General features: G+C 50.3%; 1 protein-coding gene across 2 annotated transcripts in view; it reads right to left on the reverse strand.

The window, feature by feature from the left end:
* KCTD5 (potassium channel tetramerization domain containing 5) overlaps positions 1–19063 on the reverse strand; it is a 33969-nt gene extending 14906 nt beyond the window's left edge. For both annotated transcript variants that reach the window (XM_081089295.1, XM_081089294.1), the window contains exons 1-2: positions 18740–19063; positions 335–443 (exon numbers count right to left, since the gene is read on the reverse strand). In XM_081089295.1, coding sequence (XP_080945421.1) covers positions 335–443; positions 18740–18991 — 361 coding nt within the window. In that variant the 5' untranslated portion in view covers positions 18992–19063. The remainder of the gene's footprint in view (positions 1–334; positions 444–18739) is intronic.
* Positions 19064–25180: the final 6117 nt, after the last annotated feature.

Below are 25180 nucleotides of genomic sequence, written 5' to 3' on the forward strand. Positions count from 1 at the left end.
GGTTGCAGGGGCCTGGACCACAGTCCCCAGGCCCTTCTGCTACAATGGTCCTGACAGGCCAGCCTGGCTCTAATGAGCCTTCACTTCTTGGAGGAGAAAAGGGGAAGAGGCCATGCTAAACAGCCCTCTCACCTCTCTGAGACCATCATCTGCTGCTTCATGGGACACATTTGTGAGAAAGCGGGGGGGGGGGCGAGTGAGGAGACTTGGGCACCTAGGACTTCTGCAGGGGGCAAGGGCACTCAGGATGCCAGCCTGGCCCCTGGGGCACAGAGCCTGTTCAGGCCCAGAGGAGTCCAGTTGTCATCTTCACCAGATCCCACTCTCAACTCACCTTCCTCTGCAAGGTCTTTGTTAATGACCAGCTTTCCATGTCTCAGGTAATTCAGCACGGGCCCAAAATAGGTGGGATCTCTGTCGATTAAATAGGCACCTGTTTCATCCTGCAAAGAACAAAGCACCAACGTGAATCCTGGACAAGAAAGCAGTGGCCTCACAGCCTACCCACAACCAGATCGTTCATGGCACTTCAGTGAAACCCCAATTAGTGTTGTATGCCTCCTGCCGTCTGCAGCCTCCAACTCCTATCTGCCACCATTTCAAGTCTACGCCAAGTTGAAATTGTTTTGTAACTAGGTAACCTTCCTTTAGCTACTGTGAGGCAAGGCAATTATGTATTGAGTCTCCTTCCTCACAGGACAAAAAATTTCTAAAGAAAAGCTGATCACCCTCGCGGGTCTGGCTCAGTGGATAGAGCGTCGGCCTGCGGACCAAAGGGTTCCGGATTCAATTCTGATCAAGGGCATGTACCTTGTTTGCAGGCTCCTCCCTGACCCCAGCCCTGGTTGGGGCTCCTGCAGGAGGCAACCAATCGATGTGTTTCTCTCACATCAATGTTTCTGTCTTTCTCTCTTTCACTCTCCCTAAAAATCAATGGTAAAATATCCTCGGACCTGAGGATTAACAAAGAAAGAAAAAAAAAAGCTGATCCTTTTCCATTTTAGAAACCATCCCACAAGAGTGACTAACAGACTCTCCTTAGTGGAAAGCTCTTAAAGGCAGGGCTGACACTGGTGGGTCCACTTCTAAAGGACACCAAGACATGGGCCTCTGCGGCCAGTGCTTGCCCTTCTCATTTTGGGGTTACTCCTTGGGCGAGTGTGCAGGACTGAGTGTCAGGGCGATGGCCTGGGTCAAAGGCACATGGAACAGAACTTCATTTTCCCAGAGCTTCACAGTGACTGCTGGTCACCAAGGAAGCTTCACCCATTGGGTAGCGGTCCCAGAGGCTAAGCTGTCTAAAAACAGACCATCAGGAGGACAGAAGATGGCGGCGTAGGTAAATGCCTGTACTCACCACTTTCCACAGCCACATCAAAATTACAACTAACATACAGAACAACCATCACCCAGAACCGCAGGAAAGCTGGCTGAATGGAAGTCCTACAACTAGAGAAGTAAAGAAAGCACACTGAGACCGGCAGGAGGTGCGCAACGGGCTGGTCTGGCACCCACGTGTGCCGCTTTTTTAATCAGGGAAGGAGATTGTCTCTGCAAAGAGCACGGGGTCCCAACCCCACACCAGACCCCCAGCCCAGAGTCCCAGAGCTGGGAAAAGAACTCCGGGCTGTAAAAACCACTGTGGATTAGGGCTCAGTGACACAGAGGCTGCTGGAGACCCAGCTGTTCCTCTTAAAAAGCTGGCACCATGAACTGAACTTACAAGGTCCTGCTTCCTCTGAGCTCCAGCACCAGGGCAAGGCTCTGGGGAACACAGACACATATGAGGAGGAACTGGAATGTCTGGCATTGGGGCAGGAACTCAGGGGGCTGCTTTCTCCCAGATGGAGGTGCTCGCAGGGAACTTGTTCCTATGCTGGGACCTGCCCGGTCGCAGGGCTGACTGACAGCCATTTCTGTTTGCTCTGCCCTGGTGATTCCCTAAGACCCCACCTCATCTAATTTACAACCCCACTCAAGTTGTGTGCAGTGGCTTTTGCATATGAATGGCCTGTCCTTGCTCAGGCTAAAGTCTCTCAAAACAAGCTGCAGCTGAGTCAGGGAGCCCCAAATAAATCAATAAAAGGCCTAAGACCCAGCACCAGCACCAGCCTTCCTTGCTTCATAGCTGGGCCTCGTTTGGGCACTTCCAAACCCAATACAAAGAGGAGGAATCTGCAGATCTCTAGGTAGCTCCTGTTGGGTGGCCCCAGGCAGTGGCTGACTTTGCACCTCCCTGGAGCCAGTGCACCCAGTGGTCAGTGTCAGACCACACTACATTACAACTCTACACATCCATAAGTGACACACTCAAGAGGCAGACTCAGTGAGCACCAAGGCCCCACTGAAGCAAGTCCTGCTCCATAGGGTGTCTTCTGCACAGCAGCTCTCCCACTGTAGTCGCAGCTGGTCCTCACAGCCAATTGGCCTGGAGGTCAATTCCTCCCAGTGACACCAACAGCAATCAAGTCTCAACTACAACAAGACTGTGCTCACAGCCCACAAAGGGGTGCACCTAGAGCTCCCAGCTCAGGTGACTGGGGAGGCTGAGACACTGGGCCCCATAAAACACCTACTACACAAGGCCACTCTATCAACTCAAGGAGACACAGCAGCTCTACCCAATACATAGAAACAAACACAGGGAAGCAGCCAAAATGCGGAGACAAAGAAACATGTCACAAATGAAAGAAAGCAAACTACTGAATACAGAGTTCAAAACCACAGTTATAAGGTTACTCAAGAATCTTCTAGAAACCTCCAAAAAAATGGAAAAGGACCAGTCAGAAATTAAGCATACACTGACTGAAATAAAGAATAATATACAAGGATTCAACAGTAGAGTAGATGATTCTGAGAATGAAATCAACAATTTGAAATATGAGGAAGCAAAAAACACCCAACCAGAAGAGCAAAAAGAAAAAAGAACCCAAAAATATGAAGATAGTGTAAGGAGCCTCTGGGACAACTTCAAGTGTACCAACATTTGCATTATGGGGTGCCAGAAGGCGAGAGAGAGAGCAAGATATTGAAAACCTATTTAAAGAAGTAATGACAGAAAACTTCCCCTACCCGGTTAAAGAAATAGACTTATAAGTACAGGAAGCACAGAGTCCCAAACAAGAGGAACCCAAAGAGGACCACACCAAGACACATCATAATTAAAATGCCAAGGGCTAAAGACAAAGAGAGAATCTTAAAAGCAGCAAGAGAAAAGCAGATAGTTACCTACAAGGGAGTACCCATATGACTGTCAGCTGATTTCTCAACAGAAACTTTGCAGGCCAGAAGGGAGTGACAAGAAATACTCAAAGTGATGAATAGCAAGGACCTACAACCAAGATTACTCTACCCAGCAAAGCTATCGTTTAGAATTGAAGGTCAGATAAAGAGCTTCACAAACAAGAAGAAGCTAAAGGAGTTCATCACCACCAAACCACTATTACATGAAATGTTGAAGGGTATTCTTTAAGAAGAGGAAGAAGAAAAATAAAAAGATCAAAAATATGAACAACAAAATGACAACAAATACATACCTATCAACAGTTGAATCTAAAAATCAAAATAAATAAGAAATCTAATGAACAGAATAAACTGGTGAATAAAATAGAATCAGAGGTATGGAAATGGAACAGACTGACAATTCTCAGAGGGAAGGGGGACGGGGGCACAGGAAGAGATTAAACAAAGATCTTAGACGCATAGATGCATTACCTATGGACACAGACAATAGGGTGATGAAGGCCTGGAGTGGGGTGGGAACCAGATGGAGAAAGGCAATGGGGGGAAAAAAAGAGGGACTTCTGTAATAATCTCATCAATAAATATTAAGACAAAACAAAAAACAGACTATCAAAGGGGTTGCTCCTACCCCTTGGCCAGCCCTGTTCCACCCCCAGGAATGGGAACCTTTCTGAGGGTCAGGGACCCCTTGCTGCTCACTGGAGTCTTCAGAGTCAGTTCCAACCACAGCCTCTCTGGCTGCTGCAGCCATAGCCAGGGGAGGTAGATACTAGGGTGGGGGCAGTCCCCATACAATGACACCACTAGAGTGCACCCTGTAGAGGCTGCAGAGTAACAGGCATGTGGGGGCCACCTCAGTATAGGGCAGTGATGGCAAACCTATGACACACGTGTCAGAGGTGACACGCGAATTCATTCTTTTGGTTGATTTTTCTTTGTTAAATGGCATTTAAATATATAAAATAAATATCAAAAATATAAATCTTTGTTTTACTATGGTTGCAAATATCAAAAAATTTCTATATGTGACACGGCACCAGAGTTAAGTTAGGGTTTTTCAAAATGCTGACACGCCGAGCTCAAAAGGTTCGCCATCACTGGTATAGGGGGATGTGATAGGGACTGGGATCCATCAAGGCCATGGGCCCAATGCTGCCAGGACACCGAAGACGTGTTGGCTGCATATCTGATTTGGGTTGATGAGTATGACCCCACCCAGGCAGCCTTCCAGTGGGGCTACTGATGGGTGAGGGACCAAACAGCTTCTGCCCCACACCAGTGCATTCAGCCTATCGAGAATCCTGCTCCCCCCTGCAAGCCAGCCTGCCCTCCCCAGGCAGAGCCTGGACCTGGGCCAGGGGCCCCAAAGAGGGCAGAGGGGGCCGAGGTCTCCACCCTGAGACTGTGACTCTGTAAACCAGTCTGAGAGTCAATGTGGCCTCCCTGTCCAAAGTGGATCTCGGGACTCACAAGAGGTCCTTAGCAGGTGAGGGCCACAGCGAACAAGAGCAGCTGGCTGGCCGCAGCACCAGAACAGCAGCAGGCATCCCTGCCGGGGAGGTGGAGCAGTGGAAACTCCTAAACCTCTTAGATGTGACATACCCACAGGCCCCACAGCCAGAGACACAAGGAGGCAGGCAGTGTCTGGACCACGAAGCAAGACCCCATGTTAGGACCCGATTTTTCATTTATGAACAATAAATTCTGGAATTTATGTAGTAAACCTTCATAGTTCCCAGGGTTTCTTCCCAAAGTCCACCTTCATAAAGCTGCTATTTAGATCAGATCAATTAAGGTTCCAGCCATGGAGGCACTTCCCACTCAGCCCAGGGCACCTCTGTGCCCTTTTCTCCTACAGGCCTGGACTCAGACCAGTCTCCAGCCACCACTTGCTCCCTGCCGCCCCCATGGACTTCCTGTCCCCAACCACACAGATTTCCCAAATTCATCTTCTGTCTCCCCCCCCATCTAAGAAGGCATGGTCACACACTGTCCCACCCGCCCCTGTCTCCTGGCCTCTGGCCCTCTGCTATTCTCTTAGCAAGGCTAAAGGAGCCCACAGACCAGCTTGTGGGAAAATGTTACTTCAGCAGCCTCCCTGCTGGTGAAAAGGACCAGCATTTCCTACAAAGGGGCCAAGGTCTGAAAAGAAAGGGACAGAGCTGTCAGAACATGGAATGGAGGGGCATTCCCCCCTCACCCCCATGGATGAAAAGAGCTGAACCATGGCATTGGCACTCACCAAGCTCACAAGTGATTCATCAGCTCACTGCCACCTCACAGACAGCTGGTAGAAGGTTATGTAGGGAAGATCAGAGGGGACAAGGCTCATCTCCTCCCTCAGGACACCCTAAGGAGCCTCCCTTGTCACAAGGTGCTTAGGACTCAGGGCCAGCCTCAGTATGATTAGATCCTGGACTCAAGGCCACACAAGCCACAGCCTTGGAGCTGGGACATGGCTCTTGGAGCTGGGACATGGCACTTGGAGCTGGGACATGGCAGAAGAAAGGATTTTTGGTTTGTGTTTTATTTTTCAGAGAGAAGATGGGAAGGAGAGAGGGTGGAAGAAAGGGAGAGGGAGAACGAGAACATTGATCGGTTCACACCCTGACCAGGGATCAAACCCGTAACCTGGGTATGTGCCCTGACTGGGAATCGAACCCGCAGCCTTTAGATTTATGCGACAGTGCTCCAACCGGTCACACTGGCCACGGTGAAAGGGGCGTTTATGGAGTGCCAACAGTATGTGGAGCAGCGTAAGATACACAAAGGTAACCCAAGCTTCAAAAGCTTGGAGGGAGCCCTGGCTGGTTTGGCTCAGTGGTTAAGAGCGTTAGCCCTCAGACAGAAGGGTCCAGGTTCGATTCCCAGTCAAGAACATGTACCTAGGGTTGCAGGCCCAATCCCAGCCTGCGTCAGAGTGTGTGCAGCAGGCAATCTATCTGTGTGCTCTCTCACATTGATGTTTCTCTGTCTCTCTCTCCACCCTCTTCCCTCCCACTCTCAGTAGAAATCAATGGAAAAAATACCCTCAGGTGAGTATTAACAACAACAAAAAACTGGAGGGAAAAGGTGGGATAGAAAAAAGGGGCTGGGAGTCAGGGGAAAGTGCAGTAGCCTGTGCCAGACTGGGCATGGGCGAGCTGGCACTGGGGCTGGACTTTGAAGTGTGAGGCTTATCCAGAAAAGGGCAGGAATGGGAGGGACTACATGTCCCTTTCTGAGGCTCAACAGCTCCAGTTAAGTCAGTTAAAGCAGTGCCTTGTGTAGCCACCTTTAAAAATCCTGACCAGTGAGGCTCAGCTGGTTAGGACATTGGCTTGTGCACTGAAGGGTGGTGGATTGATCCTGATCAGGGCATAGACCCAAGTTTTAGGTCTGATCCCTGGTCAGGGTGAGTATAGGAGGCAACCAATCAATGTATGTCTCTCACATCAATGTTTCTCTCTTTCCCTCTCCCTTCCTCTCTAAAATCAGTAAAAAAAAAACAAAAACAAACCCTACAGATCCTCAGGTAAGGATTAAAAAAGAAAATCCATGTGAATTTTACAACTGAATTCTTGTTCTATTTTTTTGTTGTTGTTAATCTTCACCCAAGGATATTTTTTTCCATTGATTTTCAGAAAAAATATGGAAGGGAAGAAGGGAGGGGAGGAAGGAGAGAGAGAGGGAAAGAGAGAGAACAAGAGAAAAGAAAAAGAGAGACATTGATGTGAGAGAGACACATCAATTAGTCACCTTCTACACTCACCCCAAACTGGGCCAGGGATCAAACCTGCAACCCAGGTACATGCCCTTGACCAAGAATCGAATCTGCAACCCTGCAGTGTGTGGGCCAATGTTCAACCACTGAGAAACACCAGCCAGGGCAATTTGTTCTATGTTTTAAAATATATTTTTATTGATTTCAGAGAGGAAGGGAAAAGGAGAGAGATAAAAACGTCAATGATGAGAGAGAATCATTGATTGGCTGCCTCCTGCACTCCCCATACTGGGGATCGAGCCTACAACCCGGGCATATGCCCTGATGGGGAATCAAACCATGACCTCCTGGTCCATAGATCAATGCTCAACCACTGAGCCATGCCAGCTGGGCTGTTCTATTTTTAATACAAAAATGTTTTCCCCAAAACCTCACAGAGGCCATCCTGACACATAGGATCAAACACACTAATTTACAAAGCTCGGGCAAAGAGCATTCCTAGAGAGAGAGGTGCGTAGGGGCCAGGCATTCAGGCACACAACAGAACCGTGACTACCCTGAGCTGGGCACTCTTCCACACTCCCGGAACACACGCCAGCTCTCTGTGGCATCCAGAACCTGCCAGTCACTCCAGATATACCTGCAGTTGGGCTGACCTCCACAAGGTCACACACAACCAGAGTGGGCTTTAGAAGGAACCCTCATCCAGGCCCTGTCAGGTAGCTCAGTTGGTTAGAGCCTCGTCCTAATAGGCCAAGGCTGCAGCTGTGATCCCGTCAGGACACATATAAGAATCAACGAAGGAATGAATAAATAAGTGGAACAAATTGGTGTGGTTTTTTTCCTCTCTGTCCCTTCCTCTCTATCTCTAAAAATGATTTAAAAATTTTTTTAAAGGAACCCTCATTATACTGTGTTACTCCCACATGGTATGACTCTCTGAGCTTCAGGTCTGCTCAGACATCACCAGCCTCTGAGGGTAGGACACCCACCCAGTGGCTCCTTCATATTGGTCCTGCTACTGGACAATCCCCTGAATGACAGGGGAGAGCTCTCCCCTCCTAGGCTCTTGTCAATCTCCTAAGAAGAAATTCAAACAGGTGACAGAAAGCAGTGTTGAAGCAAAGCAAGCAAATTTATTAAGGAGGTAAAGGAAGCAAGTTTATTAAAAATGCACTCGGCTTAAAGCACAAGTGGGCAACTCAACTATAACCTGATAGGGGCCCAAGGGGTTTTATACCCTCCCCCTATAGGTTTCAAAGTTCCCCTGCCAGTTATCTTGGGTAGAAGACTAGGTTTCAAAGGCTCCTTCTACACTGTTGTGGCTGATCTCAGAATGTTTGTACATACACCTGATCATCTTGTTTGGCAAGTCCTACAGTGGTTGACTTCTTTGTTTAGTGGGTAAGATAAAACTCCCCCCTTTTTCCCCCTTCCCCAAGATGGCTGATTTCTTTATTCAGTACGTGAGATAGTAAAACTCCCCTTTCTTTACACTTTCCTCCTTTCCGGTCCCAACAGCTATCTTTTCTATTTAACATTCCCAGCAACGTGGCCCAAGCACTCCCCCCAGAAGGAAAGCCACAGAGCCCATGACCCAGACCTGCCTCGAGGCCCACCCACCTGGGCCCAGAACTGCGGGTTCACCAGGGAAACCCTGAGACATTGAAAAGCAAGCGGCCTTCAGTGACAGGCTACACCATCCCCCACCAGCGACAAGCCAGCCTGTCCAGCTTTGCCACTGATGAGCAGCACGTAAGGAAATTCAAAAGCAGTCTCCCCTGTCATGTCAATACTCTCTAGTTTAATTTCTTCTTGTGGACTCATTTTGATTTGATGAGCTTCATTGAGAAACAGGTCCGAAAAAATATTAAAAACAAAGAGGAAAAGAAAAGAAAAGAAAAGAGAAGAGAAGAGAAGAGAAGAGAAGAGAAGAGAAGAGAAGAGAAAAAAGAAATAGCTCCAAGATGGCAGGGTTAGGACAAGATAGGCAGCAGCATATGGGAACTGTGCTCTCACCACTGAGCTTACCAGAAGGGAGATTTCAAACTCTACAAGAAATGCCAGGGCCCCTACACCAAGACACTGAAATTCCACAGGCCTAATCCCCAGCTGCAGCCAGATGACGACAGACTTGACTCTCATTTAGAAGCACATGAGCAGGACTCTGTAAAAGCCTCGTCTCTGAGCACCTGAGCGTGAGCAGCGTGCTCCAGAGTCCAGGAGCTTTGGCAAGGGTGGGCCGTGAACAGGCACCCTCGGACATCACTGCTGGGCTGGCTGACCAGACCATGACTGACACCTGTGCCAGGCCTCAGCGCCTCAGCCCCTCAGAGCCTCATGTGCTTGTATTGCTAATGTGGAAATAAAGAAAAATACAGCCGAAGCCGGTTTGGCTCAGTGGATAGAGTGTCGGCCTGCGGACTGAAAGGTCCCAGGTTCGATTCCGGTCAAGGGCATGTACCTGGGTTGCGGGCACATCCCCAGTGGGAGATGTGCAGGAGGCAGCTGATAGATGTTTCTCTCTCATCGATGTTTCTAACTCTCTATCTCTCTCCCTTCCTCTCTGTAAAAAATCAATAAAATATATTTTAAGAAAAAAGAAAAATACAGAACACAAAAAGAGAAAATATCACAAATTCAGAAGTCTTAGGCTCATGTTTGCACAAGCACAGACAGGGCCATCTCGGTGATACCTATACTATGTGGCTTGTGACTGAGGCACAGCTATCAGCACGCTGCATTCACATCACTTCATCATTCCACCAGTCTGCACCAGCCCCGTAAGGAGAACCTGATGGTGTACACTTGGGGTACTCACACTTATAAACAAGGAACTGGACCAAGGCTAAGACTCCTGGATCTCTCCTCTTCCTCCCTCTTTCCGTCCTTTCTTCAACTTATATAACAAGCGTGTGCTACATTTATAGAGTAGCCAGACTGGGTTTCTTTCTTTTTTTTTTTTTTTTGTAAAAGAGCCAGAATTAACACTGCATTCTCTTCAAATCAATTCCCTCTACTGACCTTCCCCACTTCTCACTGGGTTAGCATTTGACCTACTTGTGAAGTGCTGGCTGTAAAACCATATATCTACCCTAAAGGCATAAAAAAGAGCCGAAACCGGTTTGGCTCAGTGGATAGAGCGTCGGCCTGCGGACTGAGGGGTCCCAGGTTCGATTCCGGTCAGGGGCATGTGCCTGGGTTGCGGGCATGTCCCCAGTGGGGGATGTGCAGGAGGCAGCTGATCGATGTTTCTCTCTCATCGATGTTTCTGACTCTCTATCTCTCTCCCTTCCTCTCTGTAAAAAATCAATAAAATATTTAAAAAAAAAAAAAAAAAGAGAAACGCTGGACTTTGACTCTTGAACATTTAATGGAAGCCAGCATACTCCTCACTCCAGTTCACACACTGGGGAGAGTGGGTTGATCACTAATACTAGGTTGGCTGGACCCCTGAATCCCACTCCCAGGGGGCCCAAGGGAGTGTTGATGGCAAATGTTTGTGCACAGAAAATCCCATGCTTTTGTATGTAGATTTCAGTGGGAGAAATTTGACAGAAAGACTATGCCCGCATTTAGGTCAGGACACTGAACCCTCTTAGTTTCCAGTGGCCATCGCTTTTCCACTCCAACAAAGTAGTGGTGGGTCCAATTCCTGGTGTGTCTGTGGAAATCCAGAGGTGATCCAGCCACGCTGCTGGTCTCCAGGGGAGGTCTGAAGCCGCCATCCATGAGCCTGCGCCATGGGACCCTGGGCCTGAGCACGGGGGCTGCCAGGACACAGAGATGAGGCCCTGGCCAAAGCCTAGAGCACGGTGCCTGCTGTCATTTCTCAAGAGAATAGGGAGGGCAAAGGCAGGGCAGAGCCCAAGTCACATGCTGTCCCAGGAGACCCCTGACCTAGGGTTCCTCAACTGAGGGAGGCAGTAAGGACAACCCTGACTGGGAACCCGCGCCACCACTCCTCTCAGCCGCCCAGCAGTGTTCTCAGGACCAGGAAGGCATCCCAGCCTCTCAAACAGCCCACCCACAGACACAGCGAGGTGCTCCGGCCCATGCTGCAGGCCCAGCGGGAAATCTCAGCCCTTAACTGCAGAATTGAATGCACTGCCCAGCCACGCATCGTGGATAAATTGGATGCTGCTTGTCCCTAAGGGCTGCCACTCCGACACCAGGTCTTGAAAATGGCGAGGAACAAATGTAGAAAATGACAGGCTCTCACACAAGATTCTAAACAGAAAATATCTCTGTTGACATGTCACACTCCAGCTCCTTCAGTTTCCTTTATAGAGCTGTTGCACTTGGCTCCTTTCGATCACTTCCGGATTTCCACAAACACATTTCCACAAACGGACACGACCACTACTTTGTTGCAACAGAAAAGGGATGGCCACTGGAGACCTGAAAGTCAGAGGCCTGAGTGTCCTGAGTTAAATGCAAAATACATTCTCTCTGTCAAATTTCTCCCACTGAAATCTAAATGCAAAAGCATAGGATTTTCTGTGCACAAACATTTGCAACCGACCTAATTAGAAGCACAGTTTTTATCTATTTTGAATTTGCACATAAAACCTTCACCTATGCCCTCTTCTGCTTTGTTTTCTAGTTTCTCACATCCGTGACCAGGAAGAAGCGGCAGACATCACCAACGACAAATGCGGAAACGGAGGCCCAGAGACCAGACGCTTGTCCCAGGCACCAGATGCACGCAGCAGGGATGGGGCCTCACACAGCCAACAGGCCGCACACGTGCACGAGTGTCAGCTGGTTCTGGCTTCGTTTTCCCTACAGGAGACCCCACAGTGCCCTGTGTGCACCGAGATCGGAAACCCTCCGGCACACTCGGGGAATAAAGGAAAAACAGGGCTCCACGTAGAGACGAGGGTGCATATGTCAGGGCTCCAGGTCATTCCGACCTCAGTACTGCCCCTGGACACCTACCCTGGAAACAAAACCCTCAGACATCAGGACCCTGACCCCCAGGTTGCCTCCCCAGCTGCAGGCAGACACTGTTCAGTGTAGCTTTGAATTTAGGATGACACACATGACTCAAATGAGGCTCCCCAGAAGCAAAGACCCCTACCAGTGAGCCTCCTGAGGAGGCTCCTGGAACAACTGTGCCTCAGATTATCTGAGGGAGTGCCACCAAGCTCCAGGAATATGGAGATGGTTCACAGGGCCCCATTCAGTTCAGCAGGACCAGACCCATTTAGAGACCATCACCCGAGGGCGGAGGACAGTCGTGAGCAGAAAGCCATGGTGGACCTGCCACCTGCCCAGGTCACAGCTGCTATGAACATTTACGTCACAAGGCAAGGGGACATCCATCTGTCCGGTTTTATCAGGGACTTCCCTCCCGAGAGACATCTCAGGTACAAAGCTCCTGCATGTAAATCCCCTGCAAATATCATGTGACTGTTAGTGTGGGTGTTTAACATATAACTGCTGGCATTAGGAAATCAACTAGAGCCCTAGCTGGTTTGGCTCAGTGGATAGAGCGTCGGCCTGTGGACTGAAGGGTCCCAGGTTGATTCCAGTCAAGGGCACATGCCCAGGTTGTAGGCTCGATACCTAGTAGGGGGTGTGCAGGAGGCAACCGATCAATGATTCTCTCTCATCACTGATGTTTCTCTCTCTCTCCTCCCCTCCTCCATGAAATCAATTAAAAATGTATTTTAAAAACAAAATCATGCCCTAGCTGGTTTGGCTCAGTGAACAGAGGGTCAGCCTGAGGACTAAAGGGTCCCAGGTTCAGTTCTGATTAAGGGCACATGCCTGGGTTTCGGGCTAAATCTCTAGTAGGGGGCATGCAGGAGGCAGCCAATCAATGATTCTCTCTCATCACTGATGTTTCTAGCTCTCTCTCCCTCTTCCTTCCTCTCTGAAATCAATAAAAAAAATATTTTAAAAAATCAACTAGAGACGGAAAAGGTGGGAATCATGACCCCCGGGGGCAGGCACCAGTTGTAAGAACCCAGGGGCCCTGGCTGCAAACACTGGGGGGCTCTGCCCGCCTGGGAATGGGCTCCTCAGGGCCAGAGTCTCCGGTCCCCCTGGGCACCAGCCACTCGGAGGTAGGAGGCAGGACACTGCAGACAGGACACCAGCCAGGGGTTCATACCTGGCCCTCTGCTCTCTCGAGGCACCTGAGCCCTCACCACCAGCTGACCCCACGGCCACTGCCCTGCGGGCTCCCAGGTGGCCTCTGCTCTCTTCCTGCGCTCGGCCCTGCTGGCGGATCCAGTGCAGAGTCCACCCTTCCTTCGCTCTGGGGCTGACGGGCAGGCCTGTGGCTCCTCTGCTCCCTAACCCCCTCCTAAACTTTTGTATAGAAAACTGTATAAAAATTATGTGTTCTATTTAATTCATATACTTTTGGGCTTGTAAGTGGCTTATGGTACTTCTCACAATAAAAATTTTTGAAGATATAAAAAAAAAATTCTTGAAGATTTTTTTAATAAATAACTAGGACTGCCTGGGACTCAGCGCCCCTTACCTGTTTTGAGATACCTCAGCCTATCTATTGGCAATGAGTGGCTGGCCCAGCTCATCCTTCCAGAACCATCCCCGCACACCTGAACTCACTTGCAAAGCAGGCCAAGATCCTGGAGGCCCAATGCTGAGGAAACCAGAGCCCACCAGAACACAACTGTGGGAGAGACAGTGGGTGCACCCCCACTTAGATGCCCCCCGGATGCCTTGAGCCTCTCCCAACACACGCCACCAGGGCAGGTGAACTCGGGAGCATGTTCTCAAGTTTCTTGCAAGAAACCTCAGTGACTGCCCAGGAACCGGTGCCCCTCCCCAGGCATAGGCTCCTGTGCCCGCAGCAGGGACTGGCCTTCCAGGACCTGTCCTAAAACCAGCCAGGGGCTCTGAGTGGACAGCACGAAGAGGAGCCAGGAAGCAGGGGAGGCCGGGTGTGTGTGGCTGAGGTGGGAGCTGGCACCACGAGGTTGGGTAAGCCAGTGAGGCTGTGTAAGGGACATTAACAAAAGACATCATGAGGGGGAGACGAAAGCACTTTGGAACATTCTTTCTAAAAGAACAGAAGTAAGATAAAGACTATTAAGAGCCGACTCTACGGACTGCAGTAACCCAGCTCCAAGCACTGGCAGGGCAGGTGTTCCAGTCATCGTCTTCCTTAATGCTCACAAGGCCGCCATGACAGAGAGGCACATTAACCTGCCCGGAGCCACACAGCCAATTAAGTTGTGGGCGGAGTCGGTCAGGGCCAGAGTACCAGCCGGGTTGCTCCATCCCACCCAATGCCCACATCCCACCAGTTCTAGACTGGAATGTTCTGGGTGCTCTGTAGTGTGGGGACAGATGGCAATTAAGACCCGGTGAGAGCACGGGTGCTCAGAGGCCTGCTGGCACCCAGGCCACACAGACCCCCCTGGTGCCAAGCAACCAGCTCCTTTAGAGGACTTGGACGACTGCTGGCCAGTGAGTGCTGACCTGGAGAGTCCCTGGAAAGGAGCCAGGCGCACGCTCACAGGTGGAAGCAGCCACTGACAACCTGGCCACAGGGAGGCACCTCTGTTCCCCTTCAAGTCTATTGGCAAAGTCAGTGTTCTGCCCGCTGCTTAAACACACACCAGTCACTGCTGCTGGAGGAGAGGAACTGAAGGACCCGTGTTCACGGGGCAGAAAGAGGAACTGCTGTGCGGCCGACACCACTTCCTCCCGCTCCCCCCAGGTGACTGCGGGTGGGACAGCCGATGGCCTGGGGGCCGCTGCCCTGAAGCAAGCTCTTCTCACTCCTTTTTAGGACTTTCCAGCACTGACTCTAGGGCTGGCTCAGGCCAGAGGAGCCTTCCGGTTGGGCACCTTGTGAAGAGGTGACCACTCGTCTGGGAGCAAGCACCTGCTGTACTAGGGGAGGAGGACCGCTGCCAGGACACAGGGGCCTATTCCCTCAGGTCCTGAGCCGACCTCAAGGCGTGGTCAGGGCTAAGAACGGGCCCAGAGCCCCATCCTCCAGCGAAGTGTGAACTGACACGCACCAGTGTCTCAGGACACCCACTCGTGGCCTCAGACAGGCCGGCGCACAGCTCTCATCAGGACGGGAGACACGCTTAAGAATTCGGCCAGTTCGCCCTTCACCTCTGATCTAGTTACACTAAACAATCTACCATTTCCACTCAGAATAATCCCCACTTCTCTTGCCAAGTGGCTTAAAATATCGTATTTCCACCCACAGCCCCATCACTTAGCCCCGTCTTTAAAATTCCTTTCACTATCTTTCCAATCCTGACTCTTGCCAACACCAAGTACACCTGGACTGAGCCCAAGCAAAGAACTGAAAAGGGCAAGTCATCAGAAGCACCGTGATGGCCCCTCCCCTCAAAGACCCATCTGCTGCCACAGAATCTGCAGCCCCAAAGCCAGGACAACGGCCCTGTCAGGACCAAAGCAAATGGGCAACCCACAGCTTTCTCCCGACGGGCTCAGCAGCAGAGACCAAATCCCTCAAATCTTCCTTCATCTGAGTGGTTTAGCCACCAACAAGTAGTCGTATTTCCTGTTGCCCTCAAACCTCTAAAGTATCTCCACACTGAAACGGCTGACTCAGCTCTAAACAAGGCCTAACCTGTTCATTAGTACCTATGGGCCAGGTATCTGGAATACAGAGACACAGCCAAAGTGAATCACACAGCAAGTATTTACGAAGCACTTCCGGGAAGGAGTCTTACACCTGGCCAGCCCCCAAGGGAACCTGGAAGAGAACAGTGACCCAGGACAGACTCAGCCCCAAGGAGGAAGCCCCAGGAGGAAGAGAATTCACACTTACACTGTCCATAAAGAGAACCCAGGGTGGCAATGGGCCCAGAGTCAGAACTTGAGACAAGAAGGTAGGGGATGGTGGGCACTGGGTCCCACTCAAGCTCAGTCCTGAGAGAGGGAATGTGAAGACTTAGGGCAGTGGTCGGCAAACTGCGGCTCGCGAGCCACACGTGGCTCTTTGCCCCCTTGAGTGTGGCTCTTCCACAAAATACCACGTGCGGGCGCGCACGTACAGTGCGATTGAAACTTTGTGGCCCATGCGCAGAAGTCGGTATTTTGTGGAAGATCCACACTCAAGGGGGCAAAGAGCCACGTGTGGCTCGCGAGCCGCAGTTTGCCGACCACTGACTTAGGGGAAGGTGGACCAGTTGTAGCCTAGCTCCTCCCACCTCCCCTAGCAACCCGCCTGCCCACTCCTAAAAAAGCACTCCGAAAATGTCCTGTAACTCCAACTCTCCCACATGGCTTCACTGACTGAGCTCCCCACCAGACAATCTTCCTTTAACAGCAGGCCACAGGCACTCTCCCAGGGACCTCCAAACCCTTGGAACTCCTCCTCTAGATCTCCCCACCCAGCCCCTATCCAAGCACCACCTCTGCAAGCCCGGTGCTCAATAAACACTAGTCCAGTGCCCAACAGGGAATCTTCCACCAGGCCCACGCTGAGCTTCAGCCCTAGGATTATCTGCCAGCTATGCTTTCATTAACCTTAACTAGGAGGTTAGGGCTTGAGTTTTTTACCTGTGAATCAACATCCTGTTTCTCTTCCATTTTGTAATTACTAGTGTCCCACTCCTCCAAACATCCCCTCTCCTACTCCCTAATCCTCAGATTCCTCTCTCAGGGTTTAGTGACTCTCTGGGATATTTTTTTTTGGGGGGGGGGGGCGGTAATTTTTGTTAATCCTCACCAGAGGATAAGTTTTACTTCTTTTAGAGAGAGGAAGGGAGAGGGAGGGAGGGAGAGAAACATCTCTCAGTTGCCTCCTGTACCAAGCCCGACTGGTATGTGCCCTGACCAGGAATCAAACCCGAGACCTTTCAGTGTACAGGATGACACTCCAACCAACTGAACCACGCCTGGCCAGGGCTCTGGGACATTCTTTCTTCAAAACCAAGGAGAAAGAAACTGAAGAGACCAAGGATCTTACACATTTTCTCACTCAAAATAAAAAATCCCACCATGACTAATGTGAATTAGCATTACTCTTTCTGACAAACTCACATTATCTGTGACTAAAATTAACCCTTTACTACCAACTATTTTATTTTATGAGACAGAAACTGTAACTGCTACATTACCTTCAGGTTATAAATTTGTTTTACATTTTAGCAAACCAATATGGCTAAGTGGATGATAACTGGAAAAGCAACAACACAGACATATTCTGATAGATTAATTACCCTCCCTCAGAGAACTATTACAGTAAAGCATGAATTTTTAAAGTAGTCTTGAAACAGTCAAATAAAGGGACGAATGGACTTAACTGTGCAAGCTATAGTTAACTGGCTCAGTATCAGTTGTTTCAGTGTTGAATAGACATCCGTTGCCTCAAAACAACCCGAAGGACAAGAGCAATTTAAAATCTGACTCAATATACGAAACAGGAACGCTGGAGTTGAAATGCTGGTGAATGACCACTAAGACCCACTGTTTAAAAATAAAAACAAAACAGTAAAACATACACCCACACTATAAAAGGAAAATCATAGCTCACGAAAGCCTGTTTCTATCCTGCAGATGACTGTCATTTTCTGGGAGGTCAGTTCTCTCAGAGAACTTGCTCAAATGAGCAAAGGAAATATGAGGAGTGGGGGGGCGGGGTGGAAGGTGGGGAGGGAGAGGACCAGAGGACTGGCATCTCAAACTCTGATTTTACCCACGAGTGGTGGTTTTGCAGTAACTCAAGAGTTCTGGTTTCCTGATCACAGGTCATGCCACCCTGAGGATGGTCTCTGGCATGCCTCTCAAACGTGAAGGACGTGAAGTTTTGGGGAAGCCTTATGCCTGGCAAGTGCTGGGCTGGCAAGGAAGGAAGCCACGTGCTATTGCACAGGCCCAACCAAAAAACCCAGGAAAGCAAGAGGAAGGCTTGTGAATTCCCGAGGATGAATATAGGTAATAACTATTTTCCAACAGCCTTTTCTGAGTTTCAATCCTATGCAGCTTGCACAGTTCCGAGATACTCTGCCTTAACCACAGCCTTGTAAAGGTCATCAACAAGATAACTTCCTTTCTATTCCCATCTGGAACAACAGTGTGAACTTTATATTATACAAAGGACAAGCTGCAAACCAGCCTGGAAATTCCTATCCTTTTGCTAGGGCACTGGGAGAACTAGGATAGTTAGAAGGCAGTCTGAGAAAGACTTCCCACCTGGCCCTTCCATGAACCCCTAACCCACCCCTTAGGATGAACAACATTCCCTCCGAAATAGCACTCTATGGACATCACCGTCTTAGTATGCTCAATGGGGTGCGTGTTGTGGCTGGACACAATAAAGCACCAACTCTCTAAATGCAAGTCACTGGGAAGGGAAGACGAGTGACCGTGTCACCTGCCGCCCCTGGCCAGCATCAAGTCAAACGTCTGGAATGTGAAAAGCGAAGGACGCCAGGGTTCTCCGATTCCAAACCCAGGAAGTGCGCTGGGACGGAGAAGAGAAGGTGCTGACACACCAGGGGCCACAGAGTCTAGGGTGGAAAAGAAAGTAGATCCACTACAAGTCCGGGATGTGGGGAACCTCTGGCACCGAAGATCAGTGAGGGCTAGATAGACAGGCGCAGGGTGGAGCGGCTGGGGATCCTCGAGAGTAGGTGCTAGGGCGCCATCCCCTCTCCTCCCGGCCGAGAGCAGGGAGTTTGGGGAGTCGATCGAGCTAGTGACAAGGGGAGTGCGGGGATCGGAGCCCGGACGGGCCTCCTCTGCGTGGGGTAGGGGGTGTGCGGCGGGCCGCAGGCCAGGGCGACCCGGCCCCTTCTGGCCGGCCTGCGCGGCCCTCACCTTGTCCGAGTCCAGGTCGGGGTCGGCCTGGCACAAACGGTACAGGAAAGATTTCGGATCCCGGCACAGCGTCTGCCGGGTGGTGAGAAAATACGTGCCGCCGACGTTGAGCCGGACCCACTTGGACACGCTTCCGGGGCGCTGGGCCAGGGCGCCGAGCCCCACGCTGCAGCGGCGGCACAAGCCGCCCCCCAACCCCGCCCCGAAGCCGCCCGGAGCCGGCTGTAGAAGCTCGCAGTGATTCTCCGCCATGATCCCAGCAAGCCCAGCCACAGCTCCCCTTCACCGGAAGCGTCCGTTCTTTAATACCTTCCTCCGCGCTCTGTCCCGCCCACGGGTCCGCCCTGCTAAAGCGCCCGCCCGGGCGTCATGAGGGAGACGAAAATTCCGGTCCCGAAAAGCCGAGGATCGTGCCCCCTTCTGGCCAGAGAAGGTTGTGGCGTGGTCCGCGGTGCTCGCGTAGAAGTGCAGAGGTGAAGGCGGGCGCGGGGCTGCAGGTTGTCTCGTTGGCCTCCCCGCCGGAATCCGGTCTTAATACAGGTCACGACCAAGATCCACCATAGCCAAAAATAATTACACCGGCCATCGCCATTGTCTACGCTCTACATGCCTTTTTTTTTTTTAATCTTTGTTGTTGAAAGTATTACCGCCCTAGCCGGTTTTTCAGTGGTTAGCATCGCCCTGCGGACTGAAGGGCAGGGGTTTGGAATCCCGTCAAAGGGCACATACCTAGGTTGGGGATCCTCGGGCGTGCAGGAGGCAACCCAGTGGAGAGACACATTGATGTTTGGCTATCTGTCTTTCTCCCTCCCTTCCATTCTCTCTTAAAAAATCAATGGAGCCCTTGCTGGTTTGGCTCAGTGGATAGAGCATTGGCCTGAGGACTCAAGGGTCCTGGGTTCAACTCCTGCCGTCAGGGGCACATGCCCAGGTTGCGGGCTTGACCCCCAGTAGGGGGCATGCAAGAGGCAGCTGATTGATGATTCTCTCTCATCATTGATGTTTCTCTCTCCCTCTCCCTTCCTCTCTGAAATCAATAAAAAATATATTTTAAAAAATCAATGAAAAAAAATATCCAGTGAGGATTAACAAAACAAAAAAAAGTATTACAGATGCCCTTCCCCTTTATCCCCCATTGACACCCTCCTCCCTGCTTCCGCCCCCTCCCCAGGCCTTCACTACACTATTATCTGCGTCCAAGGGTTATGCATATCTATACTAATAAAAGGGTAATATGCTAATTAGGGTGTACATCCATCTGGACAAAGCCACAGTGGCTGCAAGGTCCTGGGCTCAGGCCTCACAGCTGCAGTGGCCAGCAGTGGCAGCAGCATCAGGGTGATGGGGCGGCACCTTCTCCTGATCAGCCCAGTCACCTCCCACAGAGGGAGGCCAGACTATGGGAGCGGGTCTAAGCCGTCAGTAGGACATCTCCTGAGGGCTCCCAGACCGTGAGAGGGGGTAGGCCGGGCAAAGGGACCCCCCCATCCCAATGCAAGAATTTTCATGCACTGGGCCTCTAGTCCTATATAATAAAAGCCTAATATGCAAATTGTCCCCTCCGCTGGAATTTGACTGGGAGACCAGGAGTTCAGCCGCTCACTATGATGTGCACTGACCACAAGGGTGCAACGCGGAACATGGCAGGCGTCGGCGACCCAGTGTTGTAGCTGGTGGCTGTGGAGGCATTATGGGAGCTGGGCGGGGGGCGGGGGGGGACGGGGGGGGGGATAGGGATCCCGGCCCCAATCGATGGCCCCGCAGGCAGAATGGTGAAGCAGGTGAGGGGGCGGGGGGGGGGTGGTGCCAGGCCAAAGCAGGGTGCCAGGTGGGGCTGTGGGGCTGCAAGGCTGGGGGCACAAGCTGGGGCCTGATCTCCACAGGCCACCTCGAGGGACCCCACCTGTGCACAAATTCATGCACCGGACCTCTAGTACGCATATAAGTTCTGTGGTTAATGTCTTCCCGCTTCCACGCTTTTTTATTACAAGACTAGTATAGATACCCGCAAAATCATCCAGCAACTACATCTAAAGCACAAATATTTTTTAAAAGGGGGAACAGACTCATCAAATTATATGATTAAATCATTGGCCAAATAGAAAATTTATATAATAAAGCCAGGGGAAAACGTTGCAAAATATAGTTTACAATAATTATTCACATTCAATGTGGTATAGCTATACATTCAACAACCTGGCCCCAAACATGAAAATTCTATCCAAATAACTTATATATTCAATTTTAAATAACACAGACTGAATTAGAGACCAACAGTAGCCAGCAAATAACCTTATATAAGAATAAAAATACGCCGAAACCGGTTTGGCTCAGTGGATAGAGCGTCGGCCTGCGGACTGAAAGGTCCCAGGTTCGATTCCGGTCAAGGGCATGTACCTGGGTTGCGGGCACATCCCCAGTGGGAGATGTGCAGGAGGCAGCTGATCGATGTTTCTCTCTCATCGATGTTTCTAGCTTTCTATCTCTCTCCCTTCCTCTCTGTGAAAAATCAATAAAATATATTTAAAAAAAAAAAAAGAATAAAAATACGAAAGTGTATATCCTAATATCATTGCATTGTTTGCTTTTCATAAGTGTTTTTGTTTTGTTTTTTTAATTTTTGCTTTGCCTGTGCATCACAGTTACAGCTACAGACCAGGTAGAGAATATCACACATGTTCGAAGTGACTGCCACCAACCTGAAAGACAGCTAACAGACTATTGCCTCGTCCGATTTTGTGTCAAGGAACAGGCACAGCAGCTCTAAATACCGCGGAAGTAAATTATGCCGACGTCCAATCAAACCTATGATGGTGATAAAGGCTTTTCACCCACAAAATGAACCCTACTCATGGTCATTCAGCAATATGACTTGATTCACACCTGCCCAAGGACTACCGCTGTCTTCAAAGGTTTACTCAAACAACATAGAAGTTCATCACAGCAAAATTTAAAGGTTAGACTAGGGTGGATTACACAGCTTAGAAAGATTTGCCTTTTGTTCGTAGGTCTCTGTACATAACGTTTGGCGTTTCCTCGTATTGAACAAATGACTGACGGGGAAAGTTCAGGGGTACGAAGGCTTGTTCAGTGGCACACCACAGCTGTCTGAGCCGGAGAGAAAACTGCTCTTTGCTGGAACAGCTTCCTCCCCAGACCAGTTCTCCACAGGCAGCCGGATTACAACCCTGCCAGCAGCCTGTGCCCCTGAGGCTCAGGCAGTGACTCCTGCCCTGGCTTACAGCCCTTGCCCGGTGGGCTACCCAAGAGGCAGGGCCACACCCACTTGAGTCACCATCCGTTCAGGTTAGGTTTGGATATGAAAAGAAAGAATAGGGAAAAGCATGTATGGCAACATCTCCACGAACAATACCATCTCCAAACTCCTGGCAACTGCATCCTCAGTCTAGACTGGCCAAGGGAGGGGGGTTTGAAGATTCAGAGGAGGGCGGGAGACCTAATTCTGTGCAATTCAGCCACAGTCTTTGGCGGAGTCATGTGGCCCTGAGCATGGTACCTAGAAAAATTTCTCATGCCTGTTTCCCTTCAGAACCAATGGACCCCAAAGTAAAGTGGAGAAATTAAGTATAAAACCAAATTGAGGTGGTCTGGACGTGAAGACCACTACCACAGAGATGGCACTGCTGAACTTCCCTTCTCTCTGCAGAATATAAAATTCCAATGTGCAGCTTTGTGTCCACACGTTTGGATGGAGAGGATCCTAAGCTTGATTCTGTGGCAGCCCAGCCCCCAAAACACCTGGTCAGACCAGTTGTGCTACCAAAGCTCAAGTCCAGTCCATGAGCAATGAGCCTGAGAACAGGCAATGGCCTGAGTCCTGTGGCTGCCCCAGTGTGAGGTTTGTTCTGGGAGCTGCCAGGGCCACACTAAAGTACAGTCTGCTAGGAAGGAGCCCCACCATGAGCTCCCAGTCTTTGGAAGTGTGGGGCTCCTGATGTATATTATACCCCAGTGGTTCTCAACTGGGGCAATTCTGCCTCCCCACTAGCTCATGGACCCTGGCCAAAATCTGGAGAAATTTTGATTGCCATACCGGGGAAGGGAGAATCTGTGTTCCTAGCATCTAGTACAGAGGGGTAGGGATGCTGTAATACCCCACAGTGACAGTTTGGAAGGTCCTGAACGATCTTGTAGACTCCACCCTCTCTCCCCCAGGAAGAACCCCATCAAGTGTATGGTGACTGCTTCAAAACACTCAGCATTAGGGCAGGCCCCGTATTGAGCCCTGAACTGCACTACCCCTTAGAACAGGAGGGAGAGAGAAGCCCAAGCACAAGGATCTGCAGAGGTAGCAGCACCCAGGTTGAAAAGCCCATGTTAAGAAAATGTTAATGCTGTTCTGGGTGACGCATAGACTGTGGCAGAAGCGGTGCTGTATGAAATTTGAGATTCGGTTATAAACATCACTGCAGCTTCTTCCATTTTGCGTGTGTGCTCTTGCTCTCGAAACATTCACTCTGGGGAGAGCCAGCTGCCACAGAGTGCAGACACCCAGACAGCCTTGGGGAGAGGCCCGCCCCCCTGGTGAGGAAGTGAGGCATCTACCAACATCTGGGTGAATGGACAATCTTGGAAGTAGATCCTCCAGACCCAGTCAAGCGTTTAGATGACTCAGCACTGCCAACATCTTGACTGCAACCTTGTTAGAGACCGAGCCTGAGCTAGAGTAACCCAAGATGCTCCTGGATTCCTGCTCCTCAGAAACCATGAGATAATAAACGTGTGCTGTTTTATGCCTGTAAATTTTGGGGTAAGTCATTACCCAGTGCTACATAATTAACACACTAGCTGTGTGAAGTTAGGCAAGTTCCGTTGCCACGGAACCCCATTTCCTCCCCTGTGCCCAGAGGGTTATAGGAATGAGTGAGAAATACCTGAATTAGCGCAGGCTAGGTGCAAGTACAGAGCTGGGTTTGCAGTGAGCACTCCACACAAATGGCCCATGTACATACGGCAGCCTTTTAGTTCTCCACACCCCCCACCCCATGGTTATGGTCATCCTCCTGCCCCTCCCTAGGTGGGACTTGACCTCACAATGTCAGACCAAGTCATTGCATTCTGTCCTGAGGTCACCCTTCTGCCAGGGACAGAGGCTCTGGGCACAGAAGGGACAGAAAAGCTGGGAGCTGTCCTCATTCCTCCAGCCAGGATGCCCTTGAATGCTGCTGGGACAGGTGAGTGCACCTCCCCTCCTGCTCACTGTCCAGGGAGGGGCAGCCAGAGCTAACACATGGAGGGGGTACCCTGCCTCTCGCCAGGATTGAGGAGCAGCCTGGCCTGGCCTGGGCTTTACACACTGGCTGCCACGGAGGCCCCGCAAGAGCTGAGAACTGTCCTACCACCCTCTCTCAGCTGCCACTCCCTGCCCTTCTGCTGCTGCCTGCTCAGCTGCCTCCTTCAGGGCCACCACCACCCCGCTCTCCTCACCCCTTCCCTGAGGCTGGCTGCAATAGGGTTGGCTCCACCTGCTGCTCCACTGGGCTCTAGGGCTCAACCTGTTCTTCCTCCCTGTTCTCTGAGTTACTCAAGAACTACATGGCCATGTTTTGGTGTGAGAGGCTCTACGTTTTTAAAAAAGTTAAAGACCCCGGTTCAGAGTCTGCAATTTGCTGCTTTGCCTTCACTCCCCTTCTGTGCAGAGCGTTGCCTGGTTCTTTTCAGTAGCTGCATAGAATTCTCCGGCAATAACTTACCGTTCTCTTGTTGACAAATATTTTGGTTCTTTTTATTATTTATTTATTTATTGTGTGTGTGTGTGTGTCACATTCAGGCCACGCTGTCACAAAGATCCTTGCACAGCTTTACATTCCCACGGGAGAGCGTCTTAGCATTTCCACAAAGAAGATATACCCGTTTCATTAATGTTTATTTGCATCAGTGTTGAAGAGGCCAAAGAATTCTAAAACGGCTTGTAAAGAGAAAGCAGCCCCTGCCTCATGTCTCCCTCCGCGTCTTCCACTCACTGCTGGCTGCGGGGTTCTTCCTGTGATTTATGTCCGTCTTTCCAAACACTTTCTCTGTACTTGGTCTTCATTATCTCCTGCCTCTCTGTTAAAAGGGGCGAGGAGTCAGCTCACTCATTCCTTCTCCGACTCCGGTTTCTACCAGGGTGGAGTATGCTAATTACCAGTTGAATCCGTGCATCTGTATTATGACTGTAGACATCACCCACAGCTGAGATGAGTGAGCTGCCTAGGGAACTGTGTTTGCCCTTCTATTCTTCTTCCCCCCTTCTTTTCTGGTACACTGTTTTTCTGGAGTTTTCCTCACCCCTGGCAGCTTCTTAATTCAACTTTAATCTATTATTTTCAATATTTTTCTGGAGCCCTTGAATCTGTGTGTTCCACATTCTTATCCTGGGATTTCTTCTCATTATCTGTTTCAAATCGCACCTTCTCCCCTGAGCACTCCTGAATCCTC

This window comes from Myotis nattereri, assembly GCF_964212035.1.
Source record: "Myotis nattereri genome assembly, chromosome: 4".
Classification (NCBI taxonomy): Eukaryota; Metazoa; Chordata; class Mammalia; order Chiroptera; family Vespertilionidae; genus Myotis; species Myotis nattereri.